Raw genomic sequence first — 18,301 nt, 5'->3', positions numbered from 1 at the left:
CTTTACTTCCCATCCCAAAGTGTACTGTAAAACGTGGCATATTTGTGTTGGATAAGTGAGCCAAGAAAGGCAATTCTTCTCTGTCTCTAAAGAAATAAACATTCTAAATGAAGCCATAATGGGTTTTCTGCATCAGCTGGTTTCTAACTTTGGTAATGAACTGACATTTGAGGATACAAATATAAACGAGCTATTTTACTCACACTCTCCCTTTCATCATGTTCTTCGGTTAATCCTTTGAGTATTTGAAGTTAGGCTCACACAGTGCATGCATTCCTTCTAGAGGACCTTGAACAACAAAGAGAGGAATTTTAAGGAAATGGGTTGTGGAAAAATTCAGTGTGGAATATGATCTATGGCTTGTATTTTCATTCTTTGGGGTAAGGTAATTTAATATAATGAAATTATATCTGGAGGGAGATAAAACAGAAAAGTGAATTAGCCTTTTGTTTGACTATTTGCATCCCAATTCTGGCCAAAAAAGAAAAGTTTCCAAGCCATGCAGGGAACTAAGTGAGACCAGGGTTGGTAGATCCATGTCAAGGGGTCTGTCGTGTGTGTGTCTGAACTTCTGCTATCACATGAGGAGACGTGCAAAGGTCAGTTCAGGTATCGGACACACTGGACCCTTTTTTCTGGGTGTTGAAAAACGCCAGTTTCCTACTGCAGAACTATCCTTTTTTTCTCTGACAATGAAAGAGGAGAAGACAAAACGCACAGCACATGTGGCAAAGGGGAACGCAGCATCCTGTTAGCTGTGAAGAGGGTACTGAATTTCAGCTGCCCAGAGCTAAATAAAGCCCTTTAAACCTTCTTTGTGCCAGTGCCCTGGGTAAAAAACATGGTTATACACATGCATTGAGGAAGCTGAGTGAGGAAATAACACAGGAGCCGTGTGATTTCACTGAGGGAAGCCCCTCTCAGTAAGATGGCATTATGCAGAGTAGAATGGATCTAGCCCTGTGTAAAACACGTATTTCTTTGCCAACAAGAACCGAATGTTTCGGAGCCCTCGGGAAAGCCCGGTGCCCTGAGCGGGAGACGCCATGCAGGCCGCGAGCCGCCCGGCGCCGCGGGGGCTGCTGGGAGTTGTAGTCCCGCGGGGCCGCCCTCCCCCCGCGGGCCCGGGAGCTGCTGCAGCCGCCGGTGCCTGAACCTCAGCGTGGAGCGAACGCTGGAAGGCGCTTGCTTCTCCTCTGGGCTTTCAGACATTTCGGGGCTGGCCGCGACCGTTTGTGATTCCTGCTGCTCACTGTGAGGACGAAAGTAAACCAGAAAGCTTTCATCTAGATGTGGCTGGCGGCCAAAAAAAATCATCCATTCTTGTAATGCGCAGCACTGGCGGCACGGGAATCCAATGGGGGCACAGCAACTTTTGTAACGAGTGTGAGAGTGACATGGGTGTAAGACGCCAGCTTGCCCAGCAAACTGAATTAATGTATAGCTATGTCCAGTCAATTACTAACAACAGTCTAAAAATCCCTTTTGCATCATTTCCTTCCTGGCAATAAAAGACTGAAAAGGGACCGTCCAGGCATGGGGTTTGATCTCCTGGCATCACAGCCAAGCCCTCACACAAACCCATTCACACCCAGCGCTGGCATGGGGTCCATGAGGAATCTCACCCCACTCCGCCCGGCAGAAAGGCTCTGTCCAGCTCCTCTTTGCTGGGGACTAAGAAATTTTAATCTACAACTTGAAAAATATATAAACAATTAATACCTGTTTGTTCATGTAGTAATAATCTTTAGTTTAATATTGTTCAGTGTAATATTTGACTTCTCTGTTTCTCTGGTATTCACATTCTCATACAGACTCAGCTTACTGAATGACCACAGCCCTTTTATGGTCTGCATTTTCTGATCTTGTTCCCCTTTTCCTTCTGTACATTCACCTTCCAAGAGAGGACATTTAGAGCTTCACCCTGGGCTGCTGTAGGGTCTCATCAGCACCTTCTCCCTTTCCAATTTGCTCTGAATGGCCCCTTATTCCACACTAGACTTTTATCACACCTGTATGATACTGATGATTTGAGACATCCTTGGACTGATAAGTAACTAAAGGTCTTTTCCACAGTTCGTGGCAATTAGTATCTACTCAGAAAGAGGAAAAATCCCTTTTACTGTTCCAGTTGCACCTTTCCAGCACTTTACTCTCAGAAAATTGTCATTCCTCACTTAAGGTCTTTTCCACCCCTGTCCAATATAGTCTTTTTAGTTTGCTTGAATGGAATTTTGCCATTTATCTTTCTCCACAGTATCAATAGCTTAATACCTGTTATCCTGCTCTCCCTTCCCTACTTCAACACTCCACAGAGGAATGAGAGACTGTTCCCAGCCCACGGAGTCCAGCAGTGAAGTGCCTCTCTTCAATTCCTGTCTTGGCCAGGAGGGTCCTCCAGAAGCCGTGCTGTGTCTTCTTCATAGTCTCCCTTCTGACCTGCCAGGATGTTCTGCATGGCTGGGTATTGTCATGTTGCTCTGAAGTTCTGCATAAAGCCTAGACAAAAGCCTAGATTGCAGTGCTGTTAAGCAAGTGAGGAGGGAAGGGAGGCAGAAAACCCCTGGCCAGAATTCAGCAGAGTGACTTGGTACCAGCCTGGCATTCATTTTCAAGGCAGTTATGTTACAGTGTGTGTTAAACACAAAATCAGAGCACAGCAGCCAGTTGGCCTCAATTTACCTTCCATGCAGTTCCCTGGGTAACTCCTACAAGGTAAAAACAGGGTCTGTAGATGTGCAAAACCTTTTGGGAAAGCCCTGGCTGTCAGGCTGAGAGCTCTGCAGGCGCCCAGTGCTGGATTCAGTGACAGCTCCTGGCTGCCAGTCTGAGGGGAGCAGCACTGCTCAGACTCACTGACCAGGCAGGGGGCAAAGATCTCGCTTTTGTCCTGGTGGGGAGGCCCTGAAAACTTTGCTGTAGTATCCTAAGGTACTTTTGGTACAATATGCATTACCCGACCTTTTTTTCACTATCATATGAATCTCCGATAGAATGACTAGAGTCACACCCTCTTCATAGCAGCCTAAAAATGATCATGTGCAGCAGCTGACTTCAATGCAAGGCCAGTAATACATTTCTGCTTTTGTTTCCTCTTTTTTCTAAGACTGAATTTCTAAAATAAAACTTCCTGCACGTGAATTATATCCACTTCACTGAGAATTTCCTGCCCTACTTATTTTGTTGTGCAACTCCTTATTGTGGTAGTTGCTCATATTTAATAAAGCTTCTGTCTAGTATTAAATCTTTGTTATTTTAAAGCTTATACTTCATATTAAAAAGCCATTCTATAAAACACAGCTCACTGCGCCCGTACTAGCAGTAATATCTGCCACTTATTTGCCCAGCTTGTAATAATGTAGCAAGAAGTTTATAAAAAGTATTCATACGAAATACCAACACTGTTAAACAGAATCCAGCCCGATAAAAACATTTTATATAAACATGGCTCAGACATCTCAGTGAAATAGCTGCTACCGCTTCTGGGAAATCTAAAATGTAGCACTTGGTTGTAGGAAGTGAGGCAAATGAAAAAGCGAAACATGGCGATGCACTCAGAAAAACAGTTACAGACAGAAATGTGTCAACAAAACACAAGCAGAAATCTCAACTATATTTCAAACAGTACATTGAAAAATTAGTGCTAGTTTTTTCCCTCCCATCTTGCTGGGAAGCTTTTCTCCCAGGAGTGAAGAACCTGTCAGAAATATTCAGATTTTTAGGATTTGTAAAGCAACCATGTCTCAGTAAATAGCAGCATTTTCTCTCCATGTTGTTATTTCGATGTAACTACCAGAAGTGATGCCAGGTGTGGAAGAACAGAGTCTGGCATTTCATTCTTTGCTCAGCCTTGGAGGATGCTGCTCCTCCACCCTCTGAGAGCACCCCAGACCCAGGGAAAGGCATTTTCTGCAGTTCTCAGTTAGTGGTTCTGTTGGGGGAACTTACGGGTGCTCTGTCTGCTCTTAGGCACTGAACTGTGAGTGAGAAGAAATGACATCCCAATGATTTGTGTATCAATATGCAAGCTCAAAGCATGCACACATTGCTTTGGTGGACAGTGGTTGCCAAAGCAGACTGCAAGAAAGGAACTGCTGTTACAGGGGACGGATGTTCCAATCACACACTGGATGACCCTGTTTGCCCTCTACTCTCTCCTTTGATATAAACCAAACCCAGATTCATTTGAACAACATCAGACATGTCATTCAACAGCTCTGCATTAAGGTTATAACAGTTAAACTGACCATTCAAAAACTTATTCCGCTCTTAAATTTGTTGATGAGGCTCTGATCACGGGTGCTCTCGAGAGCACATTTGCTGTAACTTGTTCTCCAACTGCTCTGGTGATCACATAATTCAGAAAAACATGAACAGTTGTTATTTTGCCTGTAAACATAATTAGTAGTGATATATCTAAATTTGATTACCATCCAACTCAAAATTGTATATTCACTCTACTATAAATACTATTTACTTAACAAATCAGCTTAGGAATACTTTTCAATTTTTACTGGAGCCAATCTTGGTTAAAAACAGTGTATTTCTGAACTTTCAATTGCACATAAAACAGAAATGTGGTTGTGGGCTATTAGTAGGGACACTCCCCTCTGGTTCTAGCTCAAAGGAAAATAGGAACTATCAATCAGGGTTTTTAAATGAAATTTTCATATAGCCCATGCAATAATACATATGAAAATATGCTTTTGTTCAAATTTTTGTTCAAAGGTTTTTGTCAAAACCTTTTTGCTCATGCTGATATGAAAACCAGTAAAAAAACCACCTCGCCTATTAACCCTAAAAAGATTTAAAGGCAAAATCTACTAGTATACAAAGAACAAATACACATTGTTGGTATTGCATGTACTATTACCTGACATATTATATGACTGGTGCAATCTAAATTTTTTATTCTCTAGTGCTCTTAAATATTTTCCAAGTCTCTTGTTCTTACCGTGCTCTGCAGCTGACATTTCTTACACAGCATTCCACACCATGCAAATGTGACATCTACTGGCAAATAAATGTAACTAGAGCAGTTGGTTATGGAGAGCTCCTGAATGTGCAATCATAGAATACTTTGGGTTGGAAGGGACCTTGAAGATCATCTATTTTCATTATTTTAGTTGACAGGATTTTTCAGTAACCTGAAACATTAAAAAAAGTTCAAGAAAAGTCAGAGTTGAGTTCTATTAGACCAGAAGTAGTAGCAGAATTAAGGCCAGTTTAATAACTTCAGCCGTAATACTAGGTATGCCCTAAAGCAGAGGTTTGTGTTGTACAAATCCCAAGTGAAAAAGCATTTGTGCTGATATTTCAAGTTTCCTTGAGGGGCTTTAAAACAGACCAAATAAGTTTATGAGACTTTAGGGAGTTATTTTCCTCCCAGCATTCCCTGCAGTACTTCTCTTGGCAAGAAACATGCCTTGCAGCAAACTCCATCCTGCTCTGAAATTCCATTCCAGAATCCATGAGCTATGGGTGCTGTGGCCTTGGAGGTGGCTCTCTGGAGTGGATATCCTCCCGGAGCCAAGGCTCTGGGTTATGTCCTAAACACAGTGCAGGTACTTCAGTGGAAGTAGAACCACTCTGGAGACGAATTCATGTGCTTGCACATCATCACATGTTCCACCACTGTGATCCTGTTTCTGCTACAATGGCATCTTTTTACTAAGGCTGCCTGCTCAGTTCCTCTCTTAGTTTTTCCCGCTGGTAAGCAAGCCTGCCAGATGCACACTTCCCAATGCATATGGCCAGAGAAAAAGGGAAATAAAGATAATGTATTAACTGAGGACACACAGTGCCTTTTTTTAGGGGGGCAGTTGAAAACAGATATTTTATAAACACTAGGCATTTATAAAATAATTACATATTGGTTGCTGAATCTGAATTAATATGTCTGTGAGATAGGTGAATTATGTTTTACTTATCCAAGGTGTTACCTACCATTAACAGAGTGAGGTCTTGGATCTTTTTTTTCTTCGATTGACTCAAATTACCTTGGTGGGGGAAGAATTTCAGTTTATCAAGCCCTTCTAACAATCCAATTTTCTCTTTTTGCCCTAGTCAGCAGTATTTTTTCCTGGAACTTACTGAACACCCTCAGAACGTACCACACTGCTTGTCAGACTGCTGAGACCTTGCTGCATTTATGTCAACATAGCTACAGCTGTGTCCTCTCTAATCTTCCACAGCACCTTGGAAACAAAGGCAAAGGAAGAAGTCTCTGATAACAACCTCCCAGAAAACACCTGTTACCGTGGCTGCAAACAGCTCACAGACCACTGACTTCCCTCCTCAAACTCTAACAACCTTTCATCCTGAACAGTTTTTGTGCTGCAGCCTTGCCATCAGACATTAGATTGCCACTGTGTGATCCATCAAAATCTAGACCTGTGAGCTGAGCAGCAGTAAGAAATGTGCAAGTTTGTCACTGGCTCTTCCATTCATGCTGCACTGACCAGCAGCTCATGTCAATAAACACCACAAGTATGTTTCTTTTAAGCCTCAAAGCAAAGAGCCACACATACACAATTCTTCGAGATGTTTTTGCAAAGACCTTTGTACTTGACCCTCCAAGGGAGGGAACAGCACAATTAAGCTGTAAGGATTCTAAAGGAATTTTTACTGGCTTTGAAACACTGTTGAGAACTGATTCCAATGATGTCATAGAAACCTCAAGCTGTTTTTATCCTACTGAGGGACTACACTTTTTATAGTAGTCAATTATAAGAATAAAATACATTTTCAATATATGCAAGTTTCCTTCAGGCATCCCTTTTTGTCATACGATACCCCTCCCCAAAGCCAAACAACAAAAAAGGTAAAAATGTGACTAGATCTCAGATTTAATTCATACTTTTATTCATCATCAAATTCAGAAAGGGAAGATATCTTGAGATCCTGTCTTGCCTTTATTTACCCATCTTATACTTCTAAAAAATCCAACACTTCACATAATCCCTATGTAAGATGACAAACATTTACTGTCTATAAGGCATTTAAACATCCTTGTGGAGCTCTATCCCTTGTAATGCCCAGCTTGATGTTAGGTGCTCGTATTTTACCTTTCTGTTAAAGAACTTAAATCAGCCAATACCTCAAGCTTTCCATTAAAAACATTTTTAAAATGTATGCAGGACCCACACTTGTAAAACTGTGGTGGTCAAACTCTTTTTTTTTTTTTTTTTTTGCATCATCAAACAGATCCAGATCAGCTACATACACTTCAGCTGGAGAATGGAATTGGTTTTTTACCAGTTTCTTATGGAATGGTTCTTCAATTCTGATCTGGGATAAGTCCTCCTTATGCAGCAAATCAGAAGAATAGATTTGAATGACACCTTCAAATCTGTGGCTCAGCATGCTGTGCTTGTTTAGGAGCTGTAGTAAAAGCAGAAAACAGTATTTTTGCAGGCTTTTTTTAGCTCAGCTTTAGAAAAAGTACAGAGGTCTTTAAAATGTAATGTAGCAGTAGTACCAGGAAACCAAGAACACAACACCGCAGTGGCAGGCGTACAGCAGCAGAAGCACAGAGGCCACAGCTTGGCTCAGACAGTGGGGAGAGGAGGAGCTGCGTTACAGAGCAGGCACCCGAACCTCTCCAAACACCACTTGCAGAAAAAGCCCCAAGACAGACAATGCCAAGACCATGAACAGTCTTTACTTCTATCAGTTGTTTCACAGCACAATGAGACACAGCACAAAGTTTGTACAGCGGGATCTGCAGACAGTTTAAAAACAGGCAATTATCTTTAAGAAAAAGCATCAAGTCTGAATGAAAATAATATGAAGACAAACAATACTGAAGCTAATGATCACCTTGCTTGCTTTTGATTGTCTAAGAAGTCCAAGACTTCTCATAGTGTCTTTAATGTTCTCCACACCACCTTCTCAAGACACCCTAGTTAGTATAAAGCTTAATGTGCCTCAACTCATACATGTAGTAGGTTTCACCTTTTCCTCTTGTTCTCAAACCCTGCTCACATGTGGGGAGGTGCAACAACTGTCATCATACAACATTCTGATTCACAAAGAAGCAGCACAAGTGTTGTACATAATTTAATTTGCACTTCTGTATATAAATGTTTACTATTGCACACTATTGCAGCACTTAAAAACATCTAATTATTTGCAAAAATTAGTAAAATACTTTAAAGGATTTAAAAATAAGGGTTTTAATGCAACTGACAAGATAATAAAAAAAGCAATTTACTTAATGAGATACAATCCTTTATGTTGGAAATTAAAGTTACATACAACTAGAGTACAATTAAAATATACCATATAGTTCAACACTTAATTCCTCAAATGTGTAAAATTAACAAGCTTCTACTGTCATAGATATACAATTTTTCCATATTGTGAAAAGGATTTTTCAAATTAAATACAGGTAACATAATATTCTGTAGTTATATTTCATGACTGTGTTTAAATGAGAGGGTTGTATAATACTCACATTGTCAAATGTACTCACTAATGCCTTGGAAATTGCACACTTCCCCTCCTTTTCCAAAATAGAATCTCATTTCCATACTGAAGTCTATTATGCCATATTGGAAAAGTGTTTTACTTTCTAACAGGATTTTCATAAAATTAAAAAATAGCATAATATCATGGCATTATGATGACTTTTCCACTTATGCCCATGTAGAACTTAATCTGGATATCAGACAGACACGTCAGAACCAATTTCCTAGACTTTTGTCTTATTGTACACGCAAGATGAATGATTACAGTATTTTACAGAACAGAAAAATCTCTGAACCTTTCTAGAACTATAAATGTAATGATTAAAAATTAAAATCATAACAGAATCAAATTGTGATCTCCAACATTTATTAAAATCTTTTAAAGTTCATAAACGACAACAAAGTTACTGTAGAATTTATCGCATACAGCTAGCATACAGCAGCATGTCCTTGGTCTAAATGAAATACAAAAGATTTTAACATTTTCATACAAAGGATTTCTTTAAATTTATTAATGTGACGATATATCTTTGTTACATAAAATTTGCTACAGCAAAGTATCTTATACTTTTCTTGCATGTATGTAAATATGGGTGGACAAAGACTGCATTCAGTGTCAGCCTCCTAATGACGTTGTGCAAAAATGCTCAACAACCTAAACAGACAGAACATTGGGTGGTATGTTTCATACTCTTTTGTAAAATGTCTACAAAGGCCTTTCTTTTAGGAGCGTTGTACAGATTAAAAGGAAGGAATGCCAGCTGTTTATTTTCACTGGCATTCAAACAAATCCAATGGCTATGTATCAATATAGCTCATTTTCTTAAAAAACAATTCATCCTTGTATGCATGTAAATTTATCATAAAACATGAGTCTAGTTTAAACTTTTAGATGTGCTGTTTTAAGACAGGTCACTGAGACAGCCAGAACCAAGTGTACAAATAAAACTACTATGAATAAGTTTAAAAGCAACCCCGAAAAAAGTGCTGAGCCGCTGATTATTAACATTGAAATAAATGTGTAAAAGTGCCCAAAGCTAGCACATGGTAGCAATACCTTTTAAGTCAGTTGGTGAGAGTATACAAAACATAATTAAACCCAAATACTTGTATCTGTGTGACCATACATTCTGATTGATTGAAAGAAAGTAGGTTAGAAATGAAGACACAATGCAACTAAAATAAACTCAGCTGTTGCAGTTTTTAAACTTGATCTCTTTTCTTCATGAATGAAGTGCTGTAATTAAAAAGAAAATGATTGTAGCAGTACTCCATCCTCAGTTTACTAATATAGTATACCAGAATAAAAACTTGGCAATAACCTCTTATTCTTAACAGCTAACAAAAAATAACCGTGTTCATCCAGCGATGCATCTAGAACATTATTTTGCATGTGCTAAACCATTTGTTTTTCATAGCTAATGGCAGAGCGCAATTTGCTTTCTGTGGCATGATGGTTTTTATTCTAATGGATGCCTTTTTTAATCAAAAAAGGCTTGAAGCAAGGAATACTTTGGGAGCCGAAACATTGGCTACTTTAAAAAAAATTAAGAAAAAAAAAAGAAGAAAAAGTGAATCGAAATGAATTCTCTACAGTACTGACCAAAACTTCCTTTAAGAGTTTAGGGTTCTTGATCTTAAACAAGCCATTTCACACCTGCCAACTGAAATGCTGGTAAGTTGACTTGGTTTAATATGGTCCAAAATCCAGACCAGATGGAATTACTCCCTCATGAGACTGTAAGCTTTCCAGGTACAGTCTGGTTATGGCAACTTGCCTACTGCCTAGGTGGGAAATACAAAGGAAGGAGGCAGTGACAAAAACTGCAGGGATGTAGAAAACCAAGGCACGGGGTCTAGCTACTGTCCCCTACTTAAGCCATCCAATTGATTCTACTGAATTTTGGTCAGCCTCCAGGAAGAAATGTTTTTAAGTTAATTTAGCAGACATTTATATGGCGATAAATACTACCTTCAAAAATGCTAAAAATGTTGGCTAGGTTTAGTCTGAGCTACTAAAAAATTATTATAAATTGTAGCATCAGACACAAGACAGACATGAATTATTGGCTGGCACAGACTAGAAGCAACATTTATCTTTCACTTCAGTCTAAATCACACTAGCCGCAACACCTTCCATTTCACTCACACAAATAATACATTATTCAAAATAAAATGGAGCATTCTTGGGTAAAAAACTACTTCATTTCAAAGGGGGAAAATGAACAATACACAGAAACAAAGAACGACAGAAACCAAAGTTAAGTAGGAAAGTGGTCTATTATTCTGTGTTACTGCACAAACAGTGCTTGCTTAATTGTGCCTAGTTAGAAGGGTTGGTGCAAACTGCACACATGGAAGATGGCAATAAAGACCTCAGTCAGCTTTGTGGAATGAAGTAACTAGGTAACTGTTTTGACATATGATGGTCTCAGCTCCACCTCATCTGTTAACAGAGTGCAAAGATCCCAATGTGAGCCCTGATGTCATCTTGTCCTCTTACTCCTACTAAAAATCAGCAAATTCTTTTGCACATTTTTCTGTTAGAGAAGCACGAATATCTTCTTCTTCATAGTCATCAAAGTTGCTGGTATCTCCAGGACCTCTGCACTTTGGTATGAATGGAGCTTCTACCTGTATTGGTAGGAGACACAAAAAGGCACATGAAATGTTACTGGCCAAATACCAGTAGATTTAACGTTGTAATAATGAGCACAGCAATACTCCCATTACTTCTCTGATCCTGCCAAGAAATCAGGTATTACAGGTTTAAGTTGTGGCACATAAACAAAACCAACCTAAGAAGGCCTAGATGTGTGAATCTAAATTTAAAAAGATTAATTTCTTGCTGACAGACATAATTAAAAAATTACTTCCACTTCCAAACAAAGATTAGTCCTCTCTTTGCAGAGGCAATCCTGCTCCTTCCAGCTCATTAGCACAGGACATGGAGTAAACTGATTGCAACCACCACTATTCAAAAATCATAGGAAAGTTTGGAATGCCTCTCCCTCCTACTTAGTAACAATCTTCTATTTCCAAATAAAAATTAACCTAATGCAAGAGGAAAAGAATTTGTTCTGCATCTCTCACAAAGTTCCTCCTAGGACCTAAGTGAGGAGTGAAAGCCTTCTCCAGACTAGGCCACAGTAAGACCCAAGCAATGACTTGGAGAAGTCACTCAAGGACTGTACCATAAGCTAAGCAAAATTACAACAAAATTATGCAGGTCATGCAAATTTAAACCTGGAAACACAAAGTATTCAGACAAGTATCTCTCTCCCAAACACCTCAAGGAGTAAGTGTGCCAGAGGTAGAATGGTGGGAAGGCAACGAAACAGGGCAGGCACAGCTCCAGCTGAGGCAGAAGATCACACCACACTGCCTCCAGCTAGATTGCTGATGGTGGGGGTGTGTTGTGTGTGTAGATCAGTAAATTAAAGAGATACAGCACAGACTAACACAAATTAAACTCCAGACTGTGGGCAATACCACTATACACTGCCAAGAAATAACAGTAACTTGTGTATTTGCGTGTACAATTGTCATGTATATCCTTTTATTCTTAAAACAAGATACGTGTTTGAGCAATTTTGCCTGAGTGAACACAGCCTGTGTGCATACCTAGCCTACAAAGCCACAAATCAGTATTATGTGAATTCTGTCTCTGTGTCTTTTTACACTGATTTTCAGTTACTCTTTTACAACAAAACTCAGAGCACAGAAAATCTCATTTACTGCTTGAACTTTAGTACACTTTCAAATGAGACATATCAGACCTTTTCCTATTATCTTCAATAAGGAAATCCCTAAAAAGAGATTGCAGGAGATAACATTGGTTTTTAGTGGAAATACCTGTTTGGGTCTAAGTACAATCATCTTACCAGGCAATGTGTTAATAAATATGGAAACATACAAAGAAAGGAAGACTTGATGGCATATCATGCAATGGGTGAGCAACTGGCTCACAGGTGGGGCACAAAAGGTTACAGTGAATGGTATGACTTTAGACTGGGGACCTGTCACTAGTGGGGTTCTGTAGGGCTCAATCCTCAGCCCTATGCTCTTCATAACATCTTCATAAATGATTGGGAAGCAGGAGTGGAAGGGATACTGAGTAAATTCATAGACGATACAAAATTAGGAGGAGCTGTGGACTCCCTGGAGGCCAGAGAGGCCCTGCAGAGAGACTGACAAATTCGAGGACTGGGCAATCAGCAAGTGTATGAAGCTGAACATTGGAAAGTGCCAGATTCTGCACCTGGAATGAGGCTACCCTGGATGTATGGACAGACAGGAACCTGGGGGTCCTGGCTGATGACAAGTTGAGCCAGCAGTGCCCCGGCAGCCAGCAGGGACAGCCGTGTTCTGGGGACACTGCCAGCCAGGCAAGGGAGGCGACTGTCCCTCTCTGCTCTGAGCTGGGATGGCCTCGCCTCAAGTGACGGGGGCAATTTTGGGTGTAATAAAGACATTAAACTATTGGAGAGTGTCCAGAGGAGACCAGCAAAGGTGGTGAAGGGCCTTGAGGGGAAGCTGTGTGAGGAGGGGCTGGGGGCACTGGGTCTGTTCAGCCTGGAGGAGACTGAGGGCAGAGCTCACTGCAGGTACAACTTCCTTGAGAGGGGAAGAGGAGCAGCAGGCACCGATCTCTGCTCTGTGGTGACAGTGACAGGACCCGAGGGAACGGCCTGAGGTTGTGTCAGGGGAGGTTTAGGTTGGATATCAGGAAAAGCTTCTTCACCCAGAGGGTGTTTGGGCACTGGAACAGCTCCCCAGGGCAGTGATCACAGCACCAGCCTGGAAGAGAGCAGGAATGGTTTGGACAATGCTCTCTGGCACATGGTGTGACTCTTGGGAATGTCCTGTGCAGGGTCAGGAGTTGGACTGGATGATCTGTATGGGTCCCTTCCAACTCACCATATTTTGTGATTCTGTATCTGAAATTAAGTAACTGACTAGTTTACTTATGACTGTAGCATTAAAAAAAAAACAAAACAAAAAACATTCACATGACATTAGCTGCCAAGGAACACTATGCTTACTCAGAAGAATACCTGCTGTGGTAACAGCCACTGTGAAAAACTAGTATAAGCCTAAGGTTTATTGCTGTATTTCTGTGAATGCTTGAATGATACTACAATCCATTCTGTTGTTTCAGACCCTCAGTATTACAGTATTTATTCTTTATAATTAGAAGCTTCAAACTTACTCAGTATCAGTTTTCACAACCCTTTAAATCTAGTAATAGCTGTTCTGACTCTACTACTTGTTAACATTTAAAAATATTTCTTATTTCTGTGAAAGTAATTCACTATAGCACTAGCAATGCTAAGAATATTTAGCACAGTATTAAACACTGTTAATATTGTGGGGCCTGGGTGTTCCCAAACAGCGTACTGGCAAATGAATCTTGGTGCATATAAATCTGCCTTGCAAAGAGGCATTAAGAAAGTGAAGAACAGATAATTAGAATTCCACAATGGGGAATATTTTATTAAAAATATCTATATTTAATGCAAGGAATACTGGATGCATTAATTGTACCCTGTCTTCTAGTAATTAATACATTAGTGAATAATTCAACAACTGTACTGTCAGTTTGTGTAGCCAAACAACCAGTTTCTTTTTATAAACTATTGTTAGTATTTAGGCTTGTCCCTTAAAATACTGCTGTTACAGCAGCAAGTTCATGCCTCTATAGTCAAGAATGTTAGCATTTCAAATTCAAACCAATTTCTTTAAATATTATCACTTATCTCTATTTTTTTTTACAGAAGGAGCAGGTTGCTTTAGGAGAAAAAAGAAAAGCTCTGGCTTTGGCTTGAACTTCTCCACACTGAAGCACGGCTGAGTGCTAAGAGCTGGCTGGAAAGGAAAACAAATTCATTTCTGCTGTGGAGGAGTACTTATAGATGCCACTATAGCAGGGGTTAAATAAAAAGTGAGAGAGGCAAGAGATGCCTCATCCTGAGATAACCCAGAAATAGACTAACATACAACATGTGTTAAAGAGAACGTGAATGTACACAGAGGTCCACGATAAAATACCCAGAAGAAACAAACATAATTCAATCAGTACATATCTGGAATCTTAAAAGACTAAGCCACTTTTACCCTTTCTCAGTTTAAAGTCACAGATCTTGGAAATAAAAAATAAACACAATAATTAGAAATTTTACTTCAATCTCTTAAAGACCTGTAAAAGTTTTGATCAGGAAGGGTCTTACCTTTCTCTGATAAATGGCAATCCAATCTGTAGTTGCAAACCACTTGTGATTCTTTATGTCATTTACACCATTCTTGAGATTTCCATATCGTTTGGTCAAATCTACCTGGAGTAAATTTCTTAGAAGATCCTTTAGGTCTGAACTGAAGTGTGATGGGAACCTCACCTAAAATTATACACCCACATATTAAAGAACATGATACAAATTTGATTCTTTCCCCTGTGAAGGGGAATTCACACAAAGGCAAACAGTGGGGCAATTTTCTTTCTTCTAAAACCAAATCAAGCAGGAATGCATGAAGAGAGAGATGATTATTGTTGCACATGTGTTTCTGTTTCACAAAGCCTTTATCAATAGCATTACATTGCCTGTCTACCACTTCTTGAACTGGAAGTTTCTAGGGGGCAAGATATTAATTTAATGTGACAGTGATCTAAAAGCTAAGTTTAACTTGGTGTTTTAACAACATAGCATCTCAAGACATTCTCAGCTATTTTCTAGGAATAAATTTTTAGTCTGTATTATATATAAACACACACAGAGGAGACAGTATATAGCATATAAATACATAGATATGCTCTGAAATAAGTGTACATTCAGCAATCATATATGAAAAGTCCATCTGGAATTTTATGCTGTGCTGCAATCTGTTTCTGGTAACTAAATGCACCAACATCAGAAGTCTTGCATAACAGCACTATTTGAAGACAGCACTCTAGTGACTTGCAATTCATTCACACCTGGCTAAAGGATATCTGAAGATGATTCGTGGGATGTAATTACAAAGGGTTTTTCTAACAAATGATCTACTGACACCATTTGAGATGGCAGAGAAAAGGAAGGGGGAAAGAAGAGGCAGAAAGCTGAATTGTCACCCTCACAGTCTCAGTGTTTGACACTCCTGATATTGACCTGATCAGTTATGATGTTAAATACAGATCATGGAATTACTTAACATAAAAAAAAAATTTAAAAATCAAGAAGTTCAATTATCAAAGACTCTGTTTCAGTTTACCTACCAATATGGTTCTATGGTAGATTATGAGAAATTCATAGATTTAATGACGATAATACCTAGACCACTGAGAAGTAAGGAAATATTAACTCAAATTTTAAGTAGAGAACTATGCAAATGAAGTAGAATAAATGAAAGACTCTAGGTTATAAACAACTGCCAGCTGAGAATGGAATTACAATTTCCAAAATTGATGTCCAGTGTTATTTCTGCTGTAGTCCATCCATGGACTCAGTAGAAAAGGTAATGACCTTTTACAGACGTCAAGCCAATTGGATAAAACTACAAAAAAAGCCCAACATTTTGTTTTTAGTTTAGAAGAAAAAGATTTCTTTAAAAACATATCTTTGTAAATTAATTCCCATATATTCATGGACATAGCTGAAGGTTCACAACATTAAAACCTTTCAAAGAACAACCACCAACCACATTCTTTATTAAATAAGAATGAAGCTCAGTGCAGTGCACCACAGGCCTGCTGAGGTACTACCCTTGATTAGAATTACAGAGGCACCTGAGATGCAGCACAGCACGTGTCTATGTAGGGGCAAGGAAGAGAGAGATATTAATGAAAAATAAAAGGGAAACATTGGAAACACTTTCAAAAAATTTTATATAACAATGAAAGCCAAATGGAATATTAGATATGTCTAGCTATAAGACCGTGGAAGTAAAGAGACCTACTAGGAATGATGGAAACTCTTCAGGGCTTCTCAAAAATTGCAAAAAAAATGTATAGATAATAGCTAGGCAAATTAAGCACACAGCTAAGCAGTTGTTAATAGTCATTGGATCACTTTAATCCAAGCATAAAACGATATAATACCACCATGTCTGTAAATTTAGTAACTTGCATTTTAAATTCGAAGGCAGGAAACAGATTTTTATAACACTGATTTTCAAGTAACAATGTCTGTGCTTATGAAATGTACATTACAAACTTCTCCTAGGTCCTTTTCAAATTGCTCAATGTGTAGTGGTCACTGAGTTTGGCATCTCCTCCACCAAACACCAGGTCCTATTAAAACAACTGCATTTGTGAAAACACTCAGAGCCTTAACTCACCTTGCCAGACACAATCTTCTCATAAATTTGAATGGGCTGATCTGCAAAGAATGGGGGATATCCAGCTGCCATTTCATAGATTAACACTCCTAATGCCCACCAATCCACTGCCTTGTTGTAACCCTGAATAAAATGAAACATGCCACTGTTAGGACAGTTTCTAACACAGATTAAGATTTTCAGTACAGATCTATATATTGTTCGTTTAATGCAGAACTTACAACCTGACTATTAATACAGACTTACAACCAACCAAACTGGCACTCACAGACTCCAACAGCAATACACTTAAAACCCAATACAGCAATGACAGTGAAACAGTAATGGGAAATAAAGCATTTTGCACACATTCCTGTGATGAGTGTCAGTGATTTCTTTACACTCCTGTGACAAGACTCCTTAAATGACAGAAATGGGCACAACTTATTTATTTGAAATCAAAACAATCTTGTTACAGATTGATAATTCTTCAAAGCTTAGGGAAATTTCATTATAACAACACTTCCTATATTGTACACTGTCACCATTTTACTTAATTATCCACATTTGGTAACATTCAGTTTCATATGTAGTTAAACAGCTACAAGAGCTTAAATAGCTGTTAGAGTAATTTATGATCTGATCTTAAAAGCCTGAACCTTAAATCATTAGTAGGTCCAATGTTACAAAAGACAAAGAAACCACCAAACCCAACTATTCCATACATGTTCTCTGAGATTTTTTACAAAGCTCAGGGCTTGGACTCAGTCATTCAGGAAAATCTATTTTGAAGACATTGTAGTAGATGCATTACAATTTCTTCTGCTGTTTTAGCTACACAGGAGAAAAAAACATCCAAATAACAAACATTTTTTCCCCCAAACAGAAGTATTTTTGTTCACTTTTGACAATGTGCAAAGGGTACTTAATTAAAGCACGTTAAATGTGTAATTTAACATTATGCACTGACTGTTTTATAGTGTAAGCAGTTCTATATTTTCCATTTGCAAGAAATACAGTGTTACAGTTAAACAGGTATAGGATGAGTAATACTTGTTAATATTGGAATGCTTAGTGCAAGTAGTAGACAAACAGATCTACAGTCAGGTTAGACTGCATGTACTTTAGTGTAAAACCAGTGGATTGTCAAGTTTGATTTGATGTCAACTGCCTTAAACCTGAAACTCTGCCATTAGTTATGTAATGACCACTGACTGATCCCATACACAGTTCTTGTTCTAGTGTGTTAACACTTCAGAATGTAATCACTCAGATCTGTAGTTCTGATAAGGATGTTAGTTAAATAAACTAATTACAGATTCTTTAAATCTCTTTGCCCCTCAAGTTATGTGGCAAGCATGTGTAGAAAGTTTGGTACAGTCATGTGAAAATTCCTTATTTGGCATAAGTTTTGGCATACTAAACGAACATTTACAATACAATGACTTCGTTTTGTGTCATTTGTAAAGAACTGACTAGTCAAGATTTAATTTTTGGACGTATCAGCAATTCTTTATCCCTCAGAAGTTGATAAATGGGTG

General features: G+C 38.9%; 1 protein-coding gene across 4 annotated transcripts in view; it reads right to left on the bottom strand.

Annotated features, from left to right (window-relative positions):
• Window positions 1–8,821: 8,821 nt before the first annotated feature.
• The window catches only part of PRKACB (protein kinase cAMP-activated catalytic subunit beta), a 65,737-nt gene continuing 56,257 nt past the window's right edge, over window positions 8,822–18,301 (bottom strand). For all 4 annotated transcript variants that reach the window (XM_014883460.2, XM_014883455.2, XM_088169895.1 and 1 more), the window contains exons 8-10: window positions 16,782–16,904; window positions 14,702–14,866; window positions 8,822–11,105 (exon numbers count right to left, since the gene is read on the bottom strand). In XM_014883460.2, coding sequence (XP_014738946.1) covers window positions 10,980–11,105; window positions 14,702–14,866; window positions 16,782–16,904 — 414 coding nt within the window. In that variant the 3' untranslated portion in view covers window positions 8,822–10,979. The remainder of the gene's footprint in view (window positions 11,106–14,701; window positions 14,867–16,781; window positions 16,905–18,301) is intronic.

Source organism: Sturnus vulgaris, chromosome 9 (assembly GCF_052056855.1).
Source record: "Sturnus vulgaris isolate bStuVul1 chromosome 9, bStuVul1.hap1, whole genome shotgun sequence".
Lineage (NCBI taxonomy): Eukaryota > Metazoa > Chordata > Aves > Passeriformes > Sturnidae > Sturnus > Sturnus vulgaris.
This window is presented reverse-complemented; position numbering and strand designations above follow the sequence as displayed.